Source organism: Schistocerca americana, chromosome 4 (genome assembly GCF_021461395.2).
Source record: "Schistocerca americana isolate TAMUIC-IGC-003095 chromosome 4, iqSchAmer2.1, whole genome shotgun sequence".
Lineage (NCBI taxonomy): Eukaryota > Metazoa > Arthropoda > Insecta > Orthoptera > Acrididae > Schistocerca > Schistocerca americana.
The window spans coordinates 593,633,576-593,653,567 of record NC_060122.1 but is presented as its reverse complement, the minus strand read 5'-3'; the positions used below and the strand labels follow the sequence as shown (position 1 = coordinate 593,653,567).

Sequence of the window (19,992 nt, the reverse complement as noted above, 5' to 3'; positions counted from 1 at the left end):
CATGTCTGGGTTGCCACCTCCCTGGTAGTCCGAGGAGAGGCGAGGACAGTACTGTATTTCCCCGCTGAGAGCAGCGTGGGCTTCCTACTAGCCAATAGCTTGCGAGCAGCCGAGGTGGACACTTTCTCTTTGACCCGAATTTCTTGGATACAGCGTTCTTCCTTATAGACAGGACAGTCGCGGGAGGATGCGGCATGGTCACCCTGACAGTTCACACAACGAGGAGACGGAGGTGGACAGTCACCCTCATGGGCATCCCTGCCACAAGTGACACATTTAGCCGCATTGGAACAAGACTGTCGAGTGTGATTGAAACGCTGACACTGGTAGCAGCGCGTAGGTGTCGGGGGGTTCAAATGGTTCAAATGGCTCTGAGCACTATGGGACTCAACTGCTGAGGTCATTAGTCCCCTAGAACTTAGAACTAGTTAAACCTAATTAACCTAAGGACATCACAAACATCCATGCCCGAGGCAGGATTCGAACCTGCGACCGTAGCGGTCTTGGTGTCGGGGGGGCAAACAGAAATAACCTCGTAGCCCGCCTTGATGCGCGATGGCAGCTTAACACTATCGAAGGTCAAGAAAAGTGTCCGGGTCGGTACAAGGTCATTGTTGACCTTTTTCATGACCCTAGGGACAGCCGTCACGCCCTGCTCAGCGAGGAAAGATTGAATCTCCTCGTCAGTCAATCCATCGAGGGAGCTAGTATAGACTACACCACGAGACGAATTCAAAGTTCGGTGAGCCTCCACCCGGACAGGGAACGTGTACAGGAGTGTGGCCCGAAGCAGTTTTTGTGCCTGAAAGGCGCTCTCAGTTTCTAGTAATAAGGTACCGTTACGCAACCTGATACAAGATTTGACAGATCCGGCTATGGCATCTACGCCCTTCTGGATAACGAAAGGGTTGACAGAGGAAAAATCCTTTCCGTCCTCAGATCGAGAAACGACGAGGAACTGTGGGGCAGGCGGTAGTACTTTTGTCACTGGTGGCTGGTCATGTTTCCGTTTTTGGGCAGAAGTCGAGAGAGATGGAGTGAAATCCATTGCGGAGGAATCCCCCATGATTGCCAGCGTCTCCGATGGCGCGCTCCTTCCTTGTGGGGACCCTCTCGGAGGGCACTCCCGCCTTAGGTGAATGTTTACACCTCAGGTCACACCTCCCGAGAAACAGACGGAGGGACCAATCGGCATGGTCAGAAGGTATCAGCTCAGGCAATCACCCCTCCCCGGGCCTGGCCTTTACCAGGGGGTACGCGCGTGCCTTACATGTCTACCCAGGGCGGGGAATTACGCGTTACCCCGTCACCGGCTACGCGTGCGAACGCGTGGGTCGGCCTTCAGGCGCGCACAGGGAGGAAGGAAGAAGAGGAAAAAGGAGAGAGAGAGAGGGAGAGAGAGAGAGAGAGAGAGAGAGAGAGGACAGGCTGTCTCAAACGCCGAGGCGGAGACCAGAGAAGGCAAGGAGAAGAAGGCAATGAGAAGGCAAGGAGAAGAAGGCAATGAGAAGGCAAGGAGGAGAAGGCAATGAGAAGGCAAGGAGAAGAAGGCAATGAGAAGGCAAGGAGAAGAAGGCAATAAGAAGGCAAGGAGATTTTGCAGGGGAAAGAGTAAGGAAGACAGTGAGGTGGAGAAGAGCAAAGAAAGGAACCAACCAAAGGTAGGAAGAAACGAGAAGTGAAAAAGCAAAATGACCACAAATAGAGGTCGTGGAACCGTCCGTCTCCGGAGCAGGCGCTAACTACCCCCGTGAGGGGGAGGGACTCCTTTTAGTCGCCTCTTACGACAGGCAGGAATACCGCGGGCCTATTCTAATCCCTGGACCCGCAGGGGGGACTTACAAGGGGAGGCCGCCAATTGTGAAATTCAGATTCGATTCATACTGCGCATAATAAAAGCTCATGGCCAGAGGTGTAATGTGGCAAAGCACCAAGATGCACTTCTCAGCCGTTGTCGAGAAAATCGACAGTTAAAAGAAACCGTTGCAGTGAAATACTCTCTACGATTCACAATTTTCTACAGCGTCGTGGCGCAGCGGTAAGCGCTCGGGTTCGTAATCCAAAGGTTGTCGGATCGAATCTCGCGTCATGCGACCATTTTTTTTTTTTTTAGTATTTGTTTTTTTGTAATTCAAATATATATATATATATATATATAATACCCGGCAATCAGTTAACGGAAGACGTAGAAACGATATTCCGAAACGAATACGTATAGCGTAAGTCAAACGTTCGAATTAGAACAGAGACCCCACGAACACAAATTTGCTGTGGCAGGTATGAAATATAAACTCCGTTACTCGCTCGTTACACTTGAAGGACAGATGTTGAATGGGCCGAAACGAGCAGCCGCATAACAGCGTAGTTGCCTGCTAACTTCGAAAGAAGGTAGATGCGGTCCCTAGCGCAACTTTATAACATCGGCGAAAATCAGTGCGGACGGGAGAGCTTTGGTACACCCTTTTAAACAAACGGAAAAATGGAGGCGGTACAATTGGACAGCGATCCGCCTTCACCATCATGCATAAGCAATTCATTAATAGTTTATATATATATATATATATATATATATATATATATATGTGTGTGTGTGTGTGTGTGTGTGTGTGTGTGTGTGTGTGTGTATTTGAATTACAAAAAAGTAATAAAAAAAATTGCGTGGCGCGAGATTCGATCCGGCGAACTTCGGATTACGAACCCTAGCGCTTACCACTGCGCCATGACGCTGTAGAAAAGTATTAATCGTAGAGAGTATTTCACCGCAACGGTTTCTTTTAACTGTCGATTTTCTCGACAACGGCTGAGAAGTGCATCTTGGTGCTTTGCCACATTATACCTCTGGCCATGAGCTTTTATTATGCGCAGTATGAATCGAATCTGAATTTCACAATTGCCGGCCTCCCCTTGTTAGTAGTAAAATGGCGTGAAATGGTTATGTGGTGTATAAAAACTGTAACCATCCAATAAAGAATTCACATGGCAGAAAACTTTGCTTATGTGAAGGAAAGTCTGCAACAAAGTCTGACAAAATCTAATCATCATTTATTGGTGCAAGGGGGGACTAATAGATCATTGTGTTAAAATATTATTAAAAAGGAACTGTACTTGTACCTTTATTAATTAGCTGTTGTGCATGAGTTAAAATGTCCATGTGAGCTACATGTTGAGTTCTGCTGATGGTTTCTGAGTGAAGTGGAATCAGGACTTTTGGACCCTCAGTTTTTTATTGCTCAGATGAGGCCTAGTTCAGCCTGTTAGGGTACGCGAAGGCTGACAGAATGTGCACCATTATGAATTGGAAAATCTCCATGGGTACTTCAGGGATAAAACCAAGATTGTGTTTTGTGCGCATTGTCTGGTGTCATCATAACATTATCCTTTTGCCAAACTGTTAATACTAATTAGTACATCCTGAAACTGTTTAATCTATATGTGGGTCGATTCACTAAAGAGGAATGCAAGTGTGAATATTTTCAGCAAGACTTAGCAACAACACACCTCACCTTGACAACCTAGTCATGAGTGCATGAGGTGCTTGTTGAGTATGGGTCAACCACAAAAGGCTTTGCAATCACTGGCCACCTTGATAGCCAGTTCTCACTCCCTGTGATTTTTACCTGTGGGAAAATTGATAGGTCACGTGTGCTGAAATAATTCTGACACCCTGTAATAACTACAACAGAATATTAATAAAACTGTTGCTGCTCTCTTTCAGACAGAACTGCTACACATGTCTCACAGCTTGATAAATCAGCACAGTACCACATTGACGGCAACAGTGGTTGTTTCCAGCATCTTCTGTGATGTTCGTTAACAAAGGTGAATCCTGCATCAGTCTTATTGTAAATATGTAAAAAGCATGAACTAAGAAGGAATTATGCTTATCCTTTATGCATATTTTAGAACCGTGACTGTATACTGAATGTAAATAAGTTATACAGAACTGCAACCAGTCACTTTTTTGAATAATTATGTTTTACTTCATGAACCGGTTTTCGAACCTTTTCAGGTTCACCTTCAGATGGTTTCAGGGAGCTACATCATTACAATCATGCAATCCGGAGTAATAGCCCCTCATTCGGTTCTCCGGGAGGGGACTACCAGAGATCTCGTTTCAACAGTTCATAGGAAGAAAGGAAATAAAAAGAACTATAGTAGAATTGGAACGTGGAACGTCCGCACCTTACTGCAGATGGGGAAGCTCGAAAACCTTAAGCAAGAAATGAAGAAAATGAAGTTGGATATACTAGGAGTGTCTGAAATGCGATGGCCTAACTGCGGAGATTTCTGGAGTGATGAGTACAAGATAATTCACACAGGAACGATAGAAGATAGACCTGGAGCAGGTGGGGTTAGAGTAGTTATGAGTCGAAAATTGGGGCAGAGAGTGAAGGGATATATACAATATGGAGGAAGGATAATACTTGTCAGTCTGGATACCAAACCTACAGAGACGGTTGTGATACAGGTCTATATGCCTACCACAAACCAGGAGGATGAGGAAGTTGAAGCTGTATATGAAGAGTTAAATGGAGCCTTGAGAGGAATCAAAGGAGAAACAGATTTAATAATCATGGGAGACTGGAACGCAATAGTAGGAGATAAAGAGGTACAGCCAGCTGTTGGACGCTACGGCCTTGGTAAAAGGAATGATAGAGGAGACCGACTTATAGAATTTTGTAACAGGAATCAACTGATAATATCGAACACGTGGTTTCAACATCACCCCCGTAGAAGATACACCTGGAAGTCACCAGGGGATAGAGAACGATACCAAATTGATTACATTCTAGTCAAAAATAGATTTAGAAATCAACTAAAAGACTCTAGAGCATACGCAAGCCCAGATATTGTGAGTGATCACAACATGGTTGTTGCGGAATGCCGACTCAAGTTCAAATGCATAAGGAAGAAAATAGGAAATGGAAAACTGGATATAGGGAAGCTTGGAAACCGTGAGACGCAGAAGGAGTTCCCAGAAAGGGCTAAGGATCTAATTCAACAGCATCCTATAGAGAATGTAGAACAACATTGGGAAAATATGAGAGATGGCCTAATAAAAGCAGCTGAAGAGATAATTGGAAAACAAAAACCTGAAAAGAGGAAGGAGTGGATAACTGATGAAATAATACTTATGTTTGAGGAAAGAAGGAAGCTCAAAAATAATGAAACGGAAGAAGGGAAAACGGCATACCGAGTGCTTAGGAACAAAATCAACAGGAAGTTGAAGCAAGTAAAAGAAAGATTCCTTGAAGACAGATGCAAAGAAGTTGAAGACCTTCTGAAGAAAGGGAACCTTGAATTAGCATACAAAACAGTGAAACGCTTCTTCTCAGGAGGACAAAGGATTAGATGTAATGCCCTAATAAGAGAGGATAATAAGATGGTGTATAATCATGAAGATATAGCACTTACGTGGAAGGAATACCTAGAGAAATTATATGGAGGCAACGTACAGGATGACATGATTGAAAGTGAGGACGAAGTAGATAAAGATGAACTAGGAGACAGCATACTAAGGTCTGAATTTGATCAGGCACTACAGGCACTTAAGCACGGAAAAGCACCAGGAATTGACTCATTGCCTGCAGAAATCATCAAAGCAGCTGGAACAGAAATAAAAGATAAATTGTATAAATTAATCTGCCAAATATATGATACTGGAGAGCTGCCTGAGGACTTCAAAAAGTGTATTATTGTTCCATTACCAAAGAAAATGCCAGCAAAATCGTGTGCACAATACAGAACCCTCAGCCTAACATCACATGCATCAAAAAGTTTGACGACCATCCTCCTCAGAAGAATTGAAGGGAACGTGGAATGCATGCTCACAGAAGACCAGTTTGGCTTTAGAAGAGGGAGAGGTACGCGAGAAGCCATTATGGCCCTAAGGCTCATAATAGAAAAAAGAATGGAAAAAGGAAAGGACACCTACATAGCATTTATTGACCTCGAAAAAGCCTTTGATAAGGTTGAATGGAAAAAACTATTCCAGATATTGAGGGAAACTGGAGCTAAGTACAAGGACAGGAGAACGATATGGAACATACACAAAGAAGAGGTGGCAATAGTGAGATGTGGGGAACATCAACAACAAGCAAAAATTAAACAGGGTGTGAGACAGGGATGTGCACTCTCCCCTGTCCTCTTTAATATGTACATACAGAAAGCAATGAACGAGGTCAGAGAAAAGTTAGGACAAGCTAATGGAATCAGGATCCAGGGAAAAATAGTTGATATGCTGCGTTTTGCGGATGACATTGCTGTCCTAGCGGAAAATGAGGAAGAATTACAAGTAGTGTTGGAGGAAATGGAAAACACTCTTGCTACACGGTACAACATGAAAATTAATAAGTCAAAAACAAAAATCTTAGTTGCAAGCAAACAAAATAATCAAGCAATTACGAATATAAGGCTGAATGGAGAGAAGCTGAAAGAAATACAAGACTTTGTCTACTTGGGAAGCAGAATAACATCAGATGGTCGTAGTAGGAAAGATGTAATAAGTAGAATAAATCAGGCAAAGATTGCATTCTATAAAAGGAAAGGACTCCTCACATCAAATATGATAAGTCTGTCGTTAAGGAAGCGGTTAATAAAGACTTTGTTGGGAGTGTGCTTCTCTACGGCAGCGAAACCTGGACACTTGGAGAGGACGAAAGAAGAAGGATTGAAGGATTCGAAATTTGGTGTCTGCGAAGGATGTTAAAAATTCCATGGACGGCCAGGATGACAAATGAAGAAGTCCTGCAGAGAGCGGAGGAAGTTCCAGTTCTTTGGAAGACGGTCAAGAAGAGGAGAGATATATGGATGGGACACATTCTGAGACATGAAAGTCTTCTCCACACTATAACGGAAGGCCTTGTGGAGGGCAAAAGGGCAAGAGGCAGACCTAGAAGAAAGTACATAAGCCAGATAATGCAGGACATAGGATGCGGAAGTTTCACGGAATTGAAGAGGCTGGCCGACAATCGCACTGAATGGAGAGCTGCTGCAAATCAATCTTAGGATTGGCAACTTAAGAAGAAGAAGAAGACATCATTACTGGTACCATAGCGCTGGGTGCTGGCTCTATGGCAGAAAGATGGGTCACACTTTAATGTATAGCCATGACTATAGCTTATCTGTTGATATGGATGTAAATTTAGTTTTTACTTACGGCGACAGTACAGGCTGGACATCAAAATGGAGGCAGACAGATGGACACTAACCAAAAAAAGGTGCGTATACTGTCGCAGTAAGTAAAAACTAAATTTACATCAATATCGACAGATAAGCTATAGTCATGGCGATACATTAAAGTGTGACCCATCTTTCTGCCATAGAGACAGCACCCGGCATTATGCTACCAGTAATGATGTAGTTTCCCGAAACAAGTTGAAGATGAACCTGAAAAGGTTCGAAAACCGGTTCATGGAATAAAACATAATTATTTAAAAAAAGTGACTGGTTGCAGTTCTGTATAACTTATTTGCATAAGAAGGAATTGATGGCACACCCAACTGATCTTACAGCTCTCCCTCCACAATATAATTGAACCCATCACTCACCTATCCAATTGCCAACTGGAATCAGACATATCTATGGAAGTGTTGAAAACATCCAAAGTAATTACTAGTTTCTAAGAGAAAGTGATGAATTATATCACCCCATTACATCTTTCTGTTTTTCTAAAGGACTGAAAAAAGTAATCTACATCAAGTTAATAGAGTAGAGTATTAACTAATTTCAAACATGAGTTCTGAAGCCACAAATGAACTGAGATGGCTACCTGTGAGTGCACAAACACTATATTTAAAGCAATTTAAGCAAAACAGCACTTAGACTTCACCAAAGCTTTTGACATTATATATTTAAATATGTTGCACTGTGGTTTTGCTGGGGTGATGAACTGATCCTGTGTTGATCAGCAGAATGAACATAATAGAGGGAAAATCCCCTGCCAGCTTGATAATCAGGTACAATGGAGCGACAATGCAAATTCAGTAAACAAGAACACTCAACCATGACAATGATGAAGTGGAAGACGCTAGCCAGCACCTCTGACAGTCAAATTTGTGACATCTTACAGCTCATACAGGGCTTGTGAAGGTGTTGACTAAATAGGAAAACTGGGGCAAATGAAATGATGATTTCCTGCTGCCAAGTTCTGGCTGCTCCACACTGCAATATTTCTGGGGGTTGCTAAAGTGCTGCTGTTGGAGAAGTGTAAGCCAGCTGACTAACATCTATACCACCCAAACCAGGTCCTCTTTCTCAGATTGTGCTCAATAATATCCACAGATCTACTGCGTGCCAAACAAACCCATCAGTGTCAGCTGATAACTATGAAAAGACGACCACTTGCAATTCACAATGAGGTTGCCAGCTACAGAACTCTGACATTGCTGTCCACAGCTGGATGTCTCTGCCAGAGTTACACTACTGGCTATTAAAATTGCTACACCACGAAAATAACATGCTACAGATGCGAAATTTAACCGACAGGAGGAAGAGGCTGTGATATGCAAATGATTAGCTTTTCAGAGCATTCACACAAGGCTGGTGCCGGTGGCGACACCTACAATATGCTGACATGAGGAAAGTTTCTCATACACAAACAGCAGTTGACTGGAGTTGCCTGGTGGTGAAATGTTGTTGTGATGCCTCGTGTAAGGAGGAGAAATGCGTACCATCACGTTTCTGACTTTGATAAAGGTCGGATTGTAGTCTATCGCCATTGCGGTTTATCGTATCGCAACATTTTTGCTCGCATTGGTCGAGATCCAATGACTGTTAGCAGAATATGGAATCAGTGGGTTCAGGAGGGTAATACGGAACGCCGTGCTGAATCCCAACGGCCTCGTATCACTAGCAGTTGAGATGACAGGCATCTTAACCTCATGGCTGTGACGGATCATGCAGCCACGTCTAGATCCCTGAGTCAACAGATGGGGACGTTTGCAAGACAACAACCATCTGCACGAACAGTTCGATGACGTTTGCAGCAGCATGGACCGTCAGCTCGGAGACCATGGCTGTGGTTATCCTTGACGCTGAATCACAGACAGGAGCGCCTGCGATAGTGTACTCAACGATGAACCTGGGTGCACGAATGGAAAAACGTCATTTTTTCGTATGAATCCAGGTTCTGTTTACAGCATCATGATGGCCCCATCCATGTTTGGTGACATCACGGTGAACGCACATTGGAAGCGTGTATTCGTCATCGCCATACTGGCGTATCATCCGGTCTGATGGTATGGAGTGCCACTGGTTACATGTCTCGGTCACCTCTTGTTCGCATTGACGGCACTTTGAACAGTGGACGTTACATTTCAGATTTGTTACGACCCGTGGCTCTACCCTTCATTCGATCCCTGCGAAAACCTACATTTCAGCAGGACAATGCACGACCGCATGTTGCAGGTCCTGTACGGACGTTTCTGGATACAGAAAATGTTCGACGGCTGCCCTGGCCAGCACATTCTCCAGATCTCTCACCAATCAAAAGCGTCTGGTCAATGGTGGCCGAGCAACTGGCTCGTCATAATACGCCAGTCACTACTCTTGATGAACTGTGGTATCGCGTTGAAGCTGCATGGGGAGCTGTACCTGTACACGCCATCCAAGCTCTGTTTGACTCAATGCCCAGGAGTATCAAGGCCGTTATTACGTCCAGAGATGGTTGTTCTGGGTACTGATTTCTCAGGAGCTATGCACCCAAATTGCGTGAAAATCTAGTCACATGTCAGTTCTAGTATAATATATTTGTCCAATGAATACCCGTTTATCATCTGCATTTCTTCTTGGTGTAGCAATTTTAATGGCCAGTAGTGTAAATTCTACATGCGGACAACTTGGTGCCATCGTACCATCGAATGCTGGAGACTGCCTTCTGCTGACAGCCACCTCCCTGGTGGGTCATGGGCTCAAGCCTTTGTCACCTACCTGTCCATCTTCTCAAGAAGGAGTTCTGCAATATAAACGAAAGTTGGTAGGCGTGTTTCCACGTCTGAAAGATCATGTCTATTCAAATTTCGCAACAGTCGCATAAGAGTGGCGCTAGTAGAGCCAATATGAGGATGCAAATCAGGGCTGCTTTAAATACACGCCGTAATGGTCGTGAGCGTTAGTTACCTTTGAGACTGGACGTGGTGAGTTGATGTTAGTCAAGAATGCCTTTAGGACGATAAATACATTATCAACACCTCATGAGTTTGAATGAGATCGCGTGATAAGGTTACGAGAAGCTGGATGTTCCTTTTATGATACTGCAGAAAGACTTGGCAATAATGTAGCCAATTATGTGACTGCTGGCAGCGGTGGTCACGAGAATGTACAGGAGCAAGATGACTGGGCTACGGACGGCCACATGGCATTACCAGTCACAGAAGACCATGGGGTATGGCTCTTACGCATCATACTGTATCTGCAGTACCAGTTTGAGCAGCAGGTGGCACCACAGTGACATATCTAAATATTACAAATCAGTTACTTGAAGGACGGCTCCGAATCAGACACCCTGTAGCCTGCATTCTAGTGATCCCAAATCACCACCATTTGCGCCTTCAGTGGTGTCAAGCTAGAGCTCATTGGAGGGCAGGATGGAGGTCTGTTGTGTTTCCTGATGAAAGCTGGTTCCGCCTTGGTGTCAGTGATGGCTTTTTGTTGGTTAGGAGGAGGTCAGTTGAGGGCCTGTAACCAACTTGTCTGCATGCTACGAGGGTCGTTCAATAAATAATGCCCCACATTTTTTTAAAACCATTAATATACATAGACCGACGTCCTTGTTATTGCTTCACATTTGATGTTTGTTCTGTGCACCGATGAAATTTCGAACCGTTCTGGCAGATGGCAGAGCCGTAGTACAGCGTCAAAATGGCGTCTACATACGACTCACGTCACAAGCAGCGTGCCGTTTTTGAATTCTTTTGCGCAGAAAAAGAAACTGTGGTGAACATCTGTAAACGTTTGTGTGAAGTGTAGGGCGCTGCTGTAGTTGACAGGAGTACAGATGGGCGATGAGTAATGAAACTTACAGCCTCAGGAAATGTAGAAACAGAGCTCCATGAGTTGCCACGCTCGGGATGTGCTGCAACAGCAACTGCTCCAGACATGCTGAATCGTGCGGATGCCATTATTCGTGCCTACCGGCGCATTACAAATCGATAATTGGCTCTACAGTTATCTGTCAGCATTGGAAGTGCGTCTCCAATGATCGAGACTCTCGGATATTCAAAGAGGTACTCACGATGGGTTCCACGAATGCTCACAGCAGACTACAAGGTTCAAAGAAATGCCACTTCATCTGAATTGTTGGAGCGTGTTGAGACTGACGGAGAGGCCTTTCTGTCATGGATCGTTACGGGGGACGAAAGCTGGGTGCACCACTTTGCGCGGGAAACAAAAAGGCAATCGATGGAGTGGCATCATCCTCATTCACCTCAAAAGAAGAAATTCGAGGCAACCCGCTCTGCCGGAAAAGCCATCGTGACAGTCTTCTGGGACTGCGATGGCGTCATTCTCGTGGATGTGACGCCGAGAGGGTCAACCATCAACTCAGAGGCATACGTGAAGACTCTAAATAAACTCAAGAACCGTTTCCGACGTGTTTGATCGGACAAGAATCCAGCAGAAATCTTACTCCAACATCGTAACGCGCGCCCACACACAAATCTGAGAACCTGGGAACACATCGCCAAATTGGGTTGGACGTCATATCCAGCCTATAGTCCAGACCTGGCACCCTCGGAGTCCATCTCTTTGGGCCACTTAAAGATTCTCTACGCCTACAGGACAAGAGCTTTTACCAGCAAGGAATATACCCTCTTCCACAAAGTTGGCGTATGGCTACAGAACGTGACGGAGACTACGTAGAAAAATAGGACATGGACCAGACATGTTTATGTATACTGTCACCAAATTCTGACAGTTGACAATAAATATGTTCTGAGAAAAAAAAGTGGGGCATTACTTATTGAACGACCCTCGTAGACACACTGGACCTACACCTGGAGTTATGGCCTGTGGTGAGATTTTGTATGACCAGCAGGAATACTTTCGGGGTTATAGCAAGCACCCTAACCACAAATTTGTACGTCAGTCTGTTGATTCGATCTGTTGTGCTGCCATTCATGAAAAGCATTCCAGAGGTGTTTTCCAACAGGAAACGCTCGCCTATATACCCTTGTTGTAACCCAACATTGCCTTGCGGTGCTCAGTCACCAGATCTGTCTCCAGTCGAGCGCATATGGGAAATTATCGGCGACAACTTCGGTGTCATCCACAACCAGCATTAACCGTACCTACGTTGACCAACCAAGTGCAACAGGCATGGAACTCCATCACACAAACTAACATCTGGCACCTGTACAACACAATGCATGCCAGTTTGCATGCTTGTATTCAACATTCTGGCAGTTACTCCGGTTATTAACGTGCCAGCATTTCACATTTGTAATGGTTTATCTCACGCTTACATCAACCTGTGATCTTGTAATGATGATCACTTAAATATGTTACCTAGACAAATGTAGTCCCAAAATTTTATTACTCTACATAAATTATTTTTTGATGTTGGGATTTTTTCCGCCATTGTATTAAGGAAAATTTGGATTATTTTCGTCAATGCAAGAACGTTCCCACAATGGATCTAAAAACTGTTTACAACGAGTTGGAAGTACTGCACGTATCATCCCTTGGAAACATTACCAAAACCGGAATATGTCAATTTGTTTAAAGAATGCTATATAGGTTATATAGGCTGTTGAGAGGGCTGAAGCCGCGTCAACAAACGTTTTACTTGGATAATATTATCGTCTTTTCCAAGTATATGAAGGAGCACTCGCAACGACTAGGTTTCGTACAGCGCGATTAAAGTTGAATATCGGAAGTGCTACTTCTTGTTGATGGAGGTAAATTATTTAGACCATATCATTAGCCAATACAGGGTAAAGATTGAGCCGAGGTTGATACGTGAAGTACAGTCATTTTTAGGATCATCTGACTTATTATAGAAAATTTGCCTACGTTGACAGACCATTGACACATCCGTTAAAGAAGGGTGTAAAATTCCAGTGGATGGAGAATGTTGAGCAGCATTAGAGAAATTAAAGATGGCACCACGAACAGCCCTGTATTAATATTTCCAAATTGCGAAGAGGAATTTATTCTGTCCTATAACACAAGCAACCAGGCAATTGGATGCATTCTAAGGTAGGAGGAGAATGGGAAAGAACACCCAGAAAGACATGCATCAAGACAGTAAAACAAAGCCTAAAGTAATTACTCGATCACGAAAAGGAAATGTTGAGTTTAATATATTGTGGGATTCGGGGGGAGGTGGGGGAGGGTAAAGAGCTTTCCTGCTAACAAGACCGGTGACATGCCAGAGAAGCCGAATATTGGTGGGTAGATCTGTGTGTTCACGGAAAAACACGAGTCTGATGATTCTGTTCCTTTACTTTTTTTATCATTCAGTATTGGGGATTGTAACTGCAATAATAATACATAGTTTTACGCGAAGGTTAGGATCGTTTTTCCTAGGAATTTGAGGGGGAGCGCGGCTATGTCCGGAATCAACTGAACGATTGACGATCAGGTTTTGCTCCTCAACTACGACATTTGCGACGAACTTTTCTCAGGGTCTTTTTGCCTCTGATGACGTAGCGTCGTGGAATTTGTTTATTTTGGATCTACGACAAGGGTTCACATTTTAAAAACGATTAGCAGTAGCAAAGCAACGCAATAAGAATTTTAAACATTGTGTGGAGAGAAGAAACAACCGACGAAGAACCAAAATTTAAAAACAGTAATGCTACGTGTAATCAAAAGAGTAAATAAAAATATAGCCTATGGGCCGGTTAAAATCATTAGATCTCTACATAAGTTAATGCTCAGAACAGCTTCAGATGACAGAAGAAATTTTGTGGCTTTACTTTTCAATCAATAGCTGGTCAACTTGAAGCTAAGAAGTCAACATTTCAGCATCATTTTCAGAAGTTAAGTTGGAGGCAATCTGAAACATACTGTGTATAGATAGCGGGACGAGAAATGAGGTGACTACAGAAACTTGTTATCATTTATCCAACATTGGAAAACTTCCGGTGAAAATTAACGACGACATACACTCCTGGAAATGGAAAAAAGAACACATTGACACCGGTGTGTCAGACCCACCATACTTGCTCCGGACACTGCGAGAGGGCTGTACAAGCAATGATCACACGCACGGCACAGCGGACACACCAGGAACCGCGGTGTTGGCCGTCGAATGGCGCTAGCTGCGCAGCATTTGTGCACCGCCGCCGTCAGTGTCAGCCAGTTTGCCGTGGCATACGGAGCTCCATCGCAGTCTTTAACACTGGTAGCATGCCGCGACAGCGTGGACGTGAACCGTATGTGCAGTTGACGGACTTTGAGCGAGGGCGTATAGTGGGCATGCGGGAGGCCGGGTGGACGTACCGCCGAATTGCTCAACACGTGGGGCGTGAGGTCTCCACAGTACATCGATGTTGTCGCCAGTGGTCGGCGGAAGGTGCACGTGCCCGTCGACCTGGGACCGGACCGCAGCGACGCACGGATGCACGCCAAGACCGTAGGATCCTACGCAGTGCCGTAGGGGACCGCACCGCCACTTCCCAGCAAATTAGGGACACTGTTGCTCCTGGGGTATCGGCGAGGACCATTCGCAACCGTCTCCATGAAGCTGGGCTACGGTCCCGCACACCGTTAGGCCGTCTTCCTCTCACGCCCCAACATCGTGCAGCCCGCCTCCAGTGGTGTCGCGACAGGCGTGAATGGAGGGACGAATGGAGACGTGTCGTCTTCAGCGATGAGAGTCGCTTCTGCCTTGGTGCCAATGATGGTCGTATGCGTGTTTGGCGCCGTGCAGGTGAGCGCCACAATCAGGACTGCATACGACCGAGGCACACAGGGCCAACACCCGGCATCATGGTGTGGGGAGCGATCTCCTACACTGGCCGTACACCACTGGTGATCGTCGAGGGGACACTGAATAGTGCACGGTACATCCAAACCGTCATCGAACCCATCGTTCTACCATTCCTAGACCGGCAAGGGAACTTGCTGTTCCAACAGGACAATGCACGTCCGCATGTATCCCGTGCCACCCAACGTGCTCTAGAAGGTGTAAGTCAACTACCCTGGCCAGCAAGATCTCCGGATCTGTCCCCCATTGAGCATATTTGGGACTGGATGAAGCGTCGTCTCACGCGGTCTGCACGTCCAGCACGAACGCTGGTCCAACTGAGGCGCCAGGTGGAAATGGCATGGCAAGCCGTTCCACAGGACTACATCCAGCATCTCTACGATCGTCTCCATGGGAGAATAGCAGCCTGCATTGCTGCGAAAGGTGGATATACACTGTACTAGTGCCGACATTGTGCATGCTCTGTTGCCTGTGTCTATGTGCCTGTGGTTCTGTCAGTGTGATCATGTGATGTATCTGACCCCAGGAATGTGTCAATAAAGTTTCCCCTTCCTGGGACAATGAATTCACGGTGTTCTTATTTCAATTTCCAGGAGTGTAGAATGTGAAGAAGAAGAAGAAGAAGATGATGATGATATTGAAGAAAATGATGCAATCCGATTGGTAGCGATAAAAGATTGAGTTCACTCGAAAAGATGACTCAAAAGGTTTACGATTTAGAAACAGACACGATAGAAACGAAACGCAATTCTCACCACACTCACGGAAGATCAGCATGAATTTTCTCTGTAATCTCGTGAAGTTGAGGCTGCTCGTCAATCATTTAGTGGCAGTGATGGATATCCAGTTAAAAAATCTATCATGGACTTAAGGAAACAGCGATTTCAATGGGTTGAAGTCAACTGCAAGTGCTTTATTTCGCGCAAAACTGCTTGAAGGTTTGGCTAAGCTTTTTATTCAGGATGAAAAGCGTCTTACATCGTGGTCTGCACTGAAGAAAGCCCTGCATGAATAACTCGATGTGAAAGCAAGTGGTGCGGAGATCCACCAACCGCGGTGAAAGAAGGAATAGGAAGAGTGTCTTCAAGAACATTTTCTCGTAATGAAAAAATTGGCGGCTGTGGTGATATTTATAATGACTTGCTATTTCATTATGTGGCTGACAAAACGGAAAACGATTAAGGCACAAAACTTTTACTTTATGGCGCTGGAGATATGAAAGAGTTTAAGGGAAAACTGAGGCATTACGAAAGAGCTGTGAAGACACTGCCGAAAAGAACTAACAAAAGTTACAGTAATAGAAATTTCGGGATCTCCAGTAAGAATAGTGCTGTAGACTCAAGTAACAGAAATACTAAAAGCGCTGCTTGGGATCCACACAAAAAGTGCTTCAATTGTAGCGTCAGAGGCCACAGGTCAAGTGATTGTAAATACAAAATCAAGGGGAAGAGACGCTTCAGTTCTATAAAGTTCATATTTCAACTCAATGCACAAAGGAGAAGAATAATCAAAAGATGACAATGAATGCAAACACTGTTAAGAAGAGTATTAGCAACAGTAAATTTGGAAATATACAAATGGGTAACCGAGAGGTCCTCCTGCGAGGAGAGCTTCTGTAAAGTTTGGAAGGCAGGGGACGAGGTACTGGCAGAAGTAAAGCTGTGAGGACGGGGCATGAGTCGTCCTTGGGTTGCTCAGATGGTAGAGCACTTGCCCGAGAAAGGCAAAGGTCCGGCACACAGTTTTAATATGCCAGAAAGTTTAATATCAGCGCACACTCCGCTGCAGAATGAAAATCTCATTCTGGATAACTTTCTTACATGTGCACAATATTACTTTTCCTTTACTCCACACAGTCTCACTTCACTAACTTAAGTCAACAAATGCAAAAGTTAGTAACATCGTGACAATCTAAAGAAGGCTCAGACACGTGCATTTCCAGAATAGATACTCTAGTGTTTACGTGACCAGCCAAAAGCGGTGGGTATTGGTGAACCAGATTACGCATCTTGTTGCGAGTGGTCGCGCAGACCCAGCGAGTGAGTGTGAGAGGGGCGTACCTGCGTGGTGGCGGGCTGGACGGTGCAGGTGACGAGCGAGGTCATGTCGAGCAGCTTGGCGAGCACGCGGCCGCACGTGGTGGCGTCCTGGCGCAGGCCGACGCTCTCGGTGATGCCGCCCGTCAGGTCGGCCAGGCCGTCCAGCAGAGTGCCGTACTTGAGCGCCTCGTACGACCCGTGCAGTCTGCAACACGGCACAGGGCGCCGTTGTCAGCACAGCTTACATGCACGTGATCGGCTGTTGTATACTCCGAGTGACAATTATTCAACTATATCAAAAGAAACGTAAATTAGTTACAAACAACGGAGTGCACACACGTTATCCAACATGTAAACACCATTACAGATATTCTGTTTTAGGTTATGACATGCCGGCCGCGGTGGTCTAGCGGTTCTAGGCGCGCAGTCCGGTACCGCGCGACTGCTACGGTCGCAGGTTCGAATCCTGCCTCGGGCATGGATGTGTGTGATGTCTTTAGGTTAGCTAGGTTTAAGTAGTTCTAGGGGACTGATGACCTCAGGTGTTAAGTCCCATAGTGCTCAGAGCCATTTGAACCATTTTTTTGTTATGACATGTTCGACATGTCTGCCATTATTGGCAGACGAACAGCAAAATTCTGCATGACGCACTGAAGTGTCAGAACATCGATGCTGTCGATGACCTGCTGAATGGCTGTTTTCAGATCAGAAATGGTTTTGGGGTTGTTGCTGTATACCTTGTCTACAATATAACCCCACAAAAAGGAGTCGCATGTCTTCAGATCCGGATAATACGGTGCCAATCGAGGCCCATGTCAGTGGCCTCTGGGTACCCCAGAGCGAGAATGCGGTCCCAAAAGTGCTCCTCCAAGACATCAAACACTCTCCTGCTTCTGGGCTGGCCGTAGTGGCCGAGCGGTTCTAGGTGCTACAGTCCGGAACCGCGCGACTGCTACGGCCGTAGGTTCGAATCCTCCCTCGGGCATGGATGTGTGTGATGTCCTTAGGTTAGTTAGGTTTAAGTAGTTCTAAGTTCTAGGGGACTGATGACCTCAGAAGTTAAGTCCCATAGTGCTCAGAGCCATTTGAACCATTTCTCCTGCTTCGATGGGGTCGAGCTATGTCTTGCATGAACCACATATTGTCGAAATCACGCTCACTTTGGATAATGGGGATGAAATAATCTTCCAAAACCTTCACGTATCGTTCGGTAGTCACCGTGACTATCGAGAAATATCGCACCAATTATTCTGTGACTGGACGTTGTACACCACACAGTTACCCGTTGAGGGTGAAGAGATTTCTCGATCGAGAAATGCGGATTCTCAGTCCCCAAAATGCGCCAGTTTTGCTTATTAACGAACTCATCCAAATGAAAGTGGGCTTCGTCGCTAAACCAAACCATACATGCGCGTACTAGTTCCCAACATGCCCCGCGGCCAACCGTACAGTTTGAACGTTGTAACGCAAACCGTTTAGAATTTACGACGATTTTATTTTGTATAGTTCAGTATATAAAAGGAAATAATCAGTGGCGTAACAAGGGTAACTGGCGCCCAGGACTCCTCTGCCTCGCTCTGAGAACAATCAATTTTTTGTTTAATCTTCATCTTTGCATTGATTGCTTATTTTTTTCATAGTTCCACACAACTTCTTCCTGTTTTCTCGATTGACCTGTGTTCAGTTTTTTCAAGGCCTATCCACTCTGCCAGCTTATAACTAAATCTGAGGAGGGTGCGATGGGGAGATTCCCTTGTAAGTGAAATCGCCGAGCGGTCTAAGGCGCTGCAGTCCTAGACTGTGCGGCTGGTCCCGGCGGAGGTTCAAGTCCTCCCTCGGGCATGGGTGTGTGTGTATGTCCTTAGGTTAATTTAGATTAAGTAGTGTGTAAGATTAGGGACTGATGACCTTAGCAGTTAAGTCCCATAAGATTTCACACACATTTGAACATTTTTGATTTAAGTAAAATCAAATGAAACGTATTGTCCCAGAGACTTTTCCAAGCCTTGAACATCTATGCAGACTGAAGCGATGAAGGAAAATTTGTACTAAGGCTGGGATTCGAACCCTCATCTCCTGCTCACTAAGCAGATATTCTAACCACTACGCCGCACTGGCACAGTGACTTTGGAAACCTGCGTGGACTACACTAGCACACCTCCCACCTCAATCCAAATTTCCATTAACGACTCAGCCCACTTGGTATTCCCCCTTAACTCTAACAGCGTTTGATTAACACAACTATACTTGGGTTTCAGACAGGGTCCTCCCTTTTCATTCCATGCTGTGGTGCTCCATTATACACTCATGCTCATAAATTAAGGATAATGCTGTTACATGGTGAAACAACGCTCTGGTGGGCGGTTTGCGGGTTTAAATCACCTCGGGGTATGACCATGCGGTGCATTTGACCTGCGGTCGTAGCACGGTGGCATGTCAGAGTACGGTGCAGCGAGTAAGTGTGCAGACGTTTTCAGACGTGCTAATGGTGACTGTGTGTTGAAAATGGCTCAAAGAACACATATTGATGACGTTATGAGGGATAGAATACTAGGGCGACTGGAGGCTGGTCAAACACAGCAGGTCGTAGCACAGGCCGTGTGCCACAAAGTGTGATCTTCAAGATTATGGCAACGATTCCAGCAGACAGGAAACCTGCCCAGGCGCTACAGTACGGGACGTTCACAGTGTACAACACCACAAGAAGACTGATATCTCACCATCAGTGCCCGCAGACGGCCACGGAGTACTGCAGGTAGTCTTGCTCAGGAACTTACGCTGCCACCGGAACAGTTGTCTCCAGACACACAGTCTACAGACGACTGAACAGACATGGTTTATTCACCCAGAGACCTGCAAGGTACATTCCACTAACCTCCTGGTCACAGGAGAGCCTGTAAAGCCTGGTGTTAAGAACACAGTACATGGTCATTGGAACAGTGATCCCAGGTAACGTTCACGGACGAGTCCAGGTGTAGTCTGAACAGTGATTCTCGCCCGGTTTTCATCTGGCGTGAACCA

The 19,992-nt window shown here is 45.3% G+C and overlaps 1 protein-coding gene across 1 annotated transcript in view; it reads right to left on the bottom strand.

Annotated features, from left to right (window-relative positions):
• LOC124612817 (calpain-C) overlaps positions 1 to 19,992 on the bottom strand; it is a 461,947-nt gene that overhangs the window by 56,000 nt on the left and 385,955 nt on the right. Inside the window, exon 5 of the mRNA XM_047141237.1 lies at positions 16,993 to 17,176. Within this exon, the coding sequence (XP_046997193.1) occupies positions 16,993 to 17,176 (184 nt within the window). The remainder of the gene's footprint in view (positions 1 to 16,992; positions 17,177 to 19,992) is intronic.